The sequence below is a fragment of the Mesoplodon bidens genome (assembly GCF_964165515.1).
Source record: "Mesoplodon bidens genome assembly, chromosome: 9".
NCBI classification, from domain to species: domain Eukaryota; kingdom Metazoa; phylum Chordata; class Mammalia; order Artiodactyla; family Ziphiidae; genus Mesoplodon; species Mesoplodon bidens.
This window is the reverse complement of record NC_138166.1, coordinates 49,757,225-49,763,224: the sequence shown is the minus strand read 5'-3', so window position 1 is coordinate 49,763,224 and position 6,000 is coordinate 49,757,225. Positions and strand designations below refer to the sequence as shown.

At 40.5% G+C, this 6,000-nt stretch overlaps 1 protein-coding gene across 1 annotated transcript in view; it reads right to left on the bottom strand.

Annotated features, from left to right (window-relative positions):
• Positions 1-257: 257 nt before the first annotated feature.
• CALCR (calcitonin receptor) overlaps positions 258-6,000 on the bottom strand; it is a 64,824-nt gene continuing 59,081 nt past the window's right edge. Inside the window, exon 12 of the mRNA XM_081244624.1 lies at positions 258-632. Coding sequence (XP_081100750.1) covers positions 360-632 — 273 coding nt within the window. The 3' untranslated portion in view covers positions 258-359. The remainder of the gene's footprint in view (positions 633-6,000) is intronic.

Here is a 6,000-nt window from a genome sequence, read left to right as displayed (position 1 = left end):
GTATAAATGGCTCAAGATTAACAAGGAGCACCCTGTATCTGAACTAGGTCAATTTAACTGTGTTTTACTCAGACACTTTGCTTGCATTACTATGACATTTGTATCTCAGTCCTGGATGAAAGATGGAATTCACAGGAGTTCACAAGTGTTGCAGAGGGAGACTCCATTCTGAGACTGTCTCCCGGTAGCAAGAGTGTCAAGTAAAACTTTCTTCAGGTTCACTATGGACAAATGCACTTAATAATTCTCACAAATGAGATGTTTGCTCCTGGGAGGATGGAAATCACTTTAAATGCATGGTCGGTCTTTCTCCCAGGAAATGAGGGCTCAGTGATCACGATGCTGTATTTGCGTCACGTTCAAGCGGATGACTCTTGCTCGATGATTTCCATGGCGATGACCTCAGCACCCTCCATAACGATGACCTCAGCCCCCTCCTCGCCTAGGTTGTTGGTGGGCTCGTTCCTTGGCTCCTGATGGCAGATGTAGACAGGCATCTGAGGAGCCTCAGCCAGGGCGGCAGCGGCAGCGGCAGTGGCAGCAGCAGCGTTGGCGGCACGGTTGGCGCGGCGGCGGCCACTCCAGCGCTGGGCTTGGTATTGGTTCCATTGACGCTTCAGAGCAGCTTGGACCTGGAAGAGAAGAGAGAACCTTGTGTTCATACAATGGTAGGAAATGATCTGAGCCAAGTTCATGAGCACAGGTCTTGGAGCTTCTCAGAGGTTAGTGGAGGTTGAATTGTAATTCTCATCTAAAGGGCCGTGTGGTAAATGCTCTGCCTGTGGAATATACCATCTTGGAAGAAGAATTTGCGAACTGGAGAACTGAGTTACTTGCCTCAACTACCACTGGCAAGGTTATTTGCTGTTTTGAGCAAAGTTTTCTTCATTAGCTCTTACAGTCAATGAATGAAAATTTGACTTGGTTTCACATTCAGTATGGTATCCACGCCATATTAGGGAGACAGAGTTTGAAACCTTTTTATCTGCTACAACCTCTGATACAGCAGAAGGTTTTATCTAAATCTATACATTATTGGTCATGAAAAAAATATATGGAAACCATTCCACAGTTCTGGATTTTATGATAATGGCCTCATACTGTTGATTTTCCTTTATCCAACGTGGCTTGAGATGGGGTGTGCCCGATAAAGCTCTGGTTAGTGGTTAACTAACCATGTCTTATTCATTCTTGTATTACCAGATGTCATGGTGTTTGGCATAGAGCAGTTATTCAACAAATGTTTGTTGAATGGTTGTCAACATCCATTCTAGAATGATTTTCTCCCTCTTTAAGCCAAGAAAATGATCATCCATGACCATATTGTAATTAGTGCGTTAGCGTCTGGTGGTATTAGGGTGGGATGCTAAAACTGGCTAGAGTGAATTTGAGGAAGAGACTTGAATTCCTCCCTGAGGTGAACTGTAAACCACTAGGTCATCTACAGTTGTGATTAGGTCTTCTCTCTCACGCCATGGTGTATGATTTGGGGAATTACTCTTGAGCTCCAATGGGTTGCTAATTTTGGAAATTATCAGAAGCAACCACTTGTAATATTGTACTAGCAACGAGCTGCGTGGGAGGGAATGGTTGTCACTGGGTAACATCACATCACCTTTCCTTTCCTTTCCTTTTCCACTGATAAGGCCATTTCACTGGGTCTCATTTGATGCCATGAAAAAGTATTGAACTTTGGGTCAAGAAACTGATTCTGCCCACATTAGCCATGAAATCTTGGGTAGGACAGTTAACCCCTCTGAGACTCCTTTCTTCAGTACAACTCTTCTACCCGACCTAGCTGTTTGAAGGATTAAATTGTTGCACTGTGAATCATAGTGGCTTCTAAGATGTAAGTACCATACAAGGAGGCTATTATTCCTATTATTATACTCTTATTATGGCAGGATGGTGGCCTCACGTCTTCAGACTAAAGGAAACTCTTACATCATATGTGTGGATATATATATATATATATATATTTGGAGGGTGGTGGTGTTAAGAAAATAAAAAAGAGCTCTTAATTACATAGTTTCTGATCTCATGTTCAGTTCTCTCTCATATATTCCAAGGTAGGTCTCCACAAAGAGTACTCTACAGCCTGGTAAAATATCTGATGCTAATACAAATGAAAGTTTTCTTCACATTGTGATTTGCACTGGCAAAAGGGTGTTGTTGGACCTTTTGGGAAAAGGAAAGAAAATACTCTTGGTGGGAAGATCACCCTAGGAATATGTTTTCAAATACAAAGGTGTTTATTAAAGGTATTAATGAATAAATAGTTCAGACTCTCCCCTTCCATCACTCACTTTGTCCTTCACTTCACTCCCCAAGAAGACAACTATGTTTCCCTATCAGTTTCTGGGCTTTTGCTTTGCAATCTGTGCAGTAGGGAGAGCTACAGAATTGAAGAGAGACTAGACTGATTATATCAGAAAGGATTGATATGAAACCACAGCTGAATATATCTGGGAAAGAGCATCCCTACTGAGTTATACTTTCAGATAAAACATGAGTAAATTTTACTTTTTGCCATGCAATGACATTTCTCTTTTAGTACCTCTTCAAGAATCTAGTAAGTATTTAAATTGCTTTCCAATTCTCTTTTGAACTTTGGATTTCTTTACAATGTATTTTCCTGTTGAGACTAACAAAGAGATAGTGATGCTTTATTTGGGTTGTACCATCTATTAAACAGGTCCTTAAATGCCAGGTTTATAATCTAGGAACGATCAAGTGCCCTGCTGAGGAATTAGGAAATATACTGGCTCAGCATAATTTTGGAGAAGCAATGTCCCCAGACAAAGGGAACTGATAGTTTCCGTGGATTCAGCATCTCTTAAATACCAACATTGTCTTTATAGCTAAAACGCAACACAGATATTTAGAGGTATCCGAGGCAGACAGTGCCCAGCAGGAAAAAAAAAAAAAAAAAAAAAAAAGGAAGTCTTTGTTTTGCCTCATCTGTCCTTTTAAAACAATCTCCACTGGAGTATCCATGCATACTACTGAAGTACCCAGCATGAGGCCAAAGGGTTTGAAGTCTTATTTCAATTTTCTAAAATTGTTACAGAAATGTTCATAGCCTCCTATAATTGTATTCCAAAATTATAACCTATCCTTTTGTGTGGAGATGGCAATCTGCTTCCATTTGTAAACCACACATAAGCCCTTAGCGGCATGTGAAAGACACTTCAATTTAATACAGTTTAATAAGGGCAATTATCTCCTACAATACCACAGGTTGAGCCTAACGCTGCTTTGATCACAAGAATGTGGGCATTGAATCTGAAAAATACAGGGGAGACTCTGGTTGCTCCTGAAAAACATCAGAAATGTAAGGAGTTGACCACGGGGTAAGTATAATATACAAAGTTTTGAATTACATAAATTCATTGCTCGTTATAAAAGCAATTAACACAGATCACTTCACATTTCCTCGATTATGTCAGTTTATTTATTGCCAACTTTAAAAAATAGAGCCCTGGTCTGATGGCTTGAAGACATAATTATTACACCTGGCTCTATTACTGACTAACTGTATAAGCTTGGTAACATTTGGGGCCTCCATTTCTATATTTGTAAAAAAGAAACTCAGGTTGGAATGTTTGTGGTTGAATTTGGCTGTTTGTGTCTTTGGCCTTTGTTTTCCCGTTAACTTCATTATAAGCACTTGCAGTTATGTGCTGCTGAATGGAAAGTGGGATTTATCCCAGGAGTTCAGATTTTTTTTTTCTTTGTTTAGGACAAAGAAATCCTTGTTTAGCTTTGAGTCCCAAAGCTTTCTTGAGTCTCTAGAAAGACAATATTTTTGAAAACCAAGTTTTATTGAGAGAAAGAATTTCTAAATAGAAAAACTTATTTTTGCATATGAAGTGGTCTGAAAATAGAACTTTACTAAAAGCAATAGTATACAGCCACTATGGAGAACAGTATGGAGGTTCCTTAAAAAACTAAAAATAGAACTACCATACGAACCAGCAATCCCGCTACTGGGCATTTACCCAGAGAAAACCATAATTCAAAAAGAGTCATGTACCACAATATTCATTGCAGCTCTATTTACAATAGCCAGGACATGGAAGCAACCTAAGTGTCCATCAACAGATGAATGGGTTAAGAAGATGTGGCACATACATACAATGGAATATTACTCAGCCATAAAAAGAAACGAAATTGAGTTATCTGTAGTGATGTGGATGGACCTAGAGTCTGTTGTACAGAGTGAAGTAAGTCAGAAAGAGAAAAACAAATACCGTATGCTAACACATATATATGGAATCTAGAAAAAAAAAAAAGTTCTGAAGAACCTAGGGGCAGGACAGGAATAAAGACACAGACGTAGAGAATGGACTTGAGGACATGGGGAGGGGAAAGGGTAAGCTGGGACGAAGTGAGAGAGTGGCATGGACTTATATATACTACAAAATGTAAAAAAGATAGCTAGTGGGAAGCAGCCGCATAGCACAGGGAGATCAGCTCGGTGCTTTGTGACCACCTAGAGGGATGGGATAGGGAGGGTGGGAGGGAGACGCAAGAGGGAGGAGATATAGGGATATATGTATATGTGTAGCTGATTCACTTTGTTATAAAGCAGAAAATAACACACCATTGTAAAGCAATTATACTCCAATAAAGATGTTAAAAAAATAAAAGCAATAGTATAGCGAACATGCAGGATATGACATAGGGAGAGTCCCTTATAGACAGGAAGGGGAAGTGGTGAGTACAGAGCCCTTCCAGTACCTACCCCCCCAGAGGAAGAGGAGAGAGAGATATAAAGAGACACAAATGACTTTGCATTTCCACTTCATGGAGGGAATACTTGAAAAAATGGAGAGAAGAAAGCAAGGAATAACAGAAACATTCCTGTATAGCAGGTCTTTCTCTTTGCTTCTGAGAGCACAGTCCTGAAAAGTGATAGCCTTGTAAAGAAGTCCCACTCTTGGCCTGGTACCAGGTCCAACATGGTGCCTGAGCAGTGGAGTGGCAGTGACTATGGCACGTACTAAAGACAGATTCACAGGCCCTTCACAAAGGTGAAGAAAGGGGCCTGAGTTTCCAGGCTCCTCCGGTAGCCTGGAAGGGAGGACTGGTGTCTCAGGATAGGGCTGGGGCCTGCAGAGTGAAAGGATCTCTAGGGTCCTCAGAAGTGAGGGGAGCCACCATGAACTTCAACAGGGGGTACCAGCATAATACTTGGAAACCAGCTGCCCATTTGTTCAAAGGCTTTTGAACTAAATATTTCCTAGAAAGAGACTGTTGTAAACTATTAGAGGCTGGTGGAATGAGCTCTTCAAAGCAAGCTAAGTTACAGCAAATAAACAAAATTTTAGTTTTCACACATTTCAATTTGTGACTATTAAATTGAGATCCTTCTAGACCTTGCTGCTTTGATCCACAAACTACTTTATCCACAGTACATGGGCAATAGCAAGAAAAATGAAAAAGGGAAAACCTGCACTGTGTTGTTAGTACTCTCAATTTTTAAGCTACTGCTTAGAAAAATTGGGCCTCTCCATAGGTGTAATCATCTTTTTGTGGTCTCTTAGATACTTAACAATTTACTGAAATGATTGGGTGGTCAATGTCCACACTCTTGGAAAAGCTGTGGGAAATGTCTGTTGCACAAGCGTGCTCTCATGGTCATCTCCTGATTCCTTGTACTGTAATCCTCAAAATTCCTTTCCTGCTTTTAACCTACCCATTGACTATCTGATCCATTTCCATAGTAGGAGTCACTGATAACATATGGATAATAAACAAAAATTAAAACCTTTATCTTCATTGTAGAACTGACATATTAGCTCCCTAGATCTCTGCTAAAATGTAACAGTCAGCCAGGCAAGGCCTGATCACAACCACGTGGCTGGAAATCACTTTCCACGTGTGTAAGTGCCCTGCCCATGTTCAGTGTTGTAAGACAGTAAGCTCACAGAAGGCCCAGATGCCTGCAATCCATGGGGCTGAGCTGATACTACATTTGGCACAGTACACAGTTTC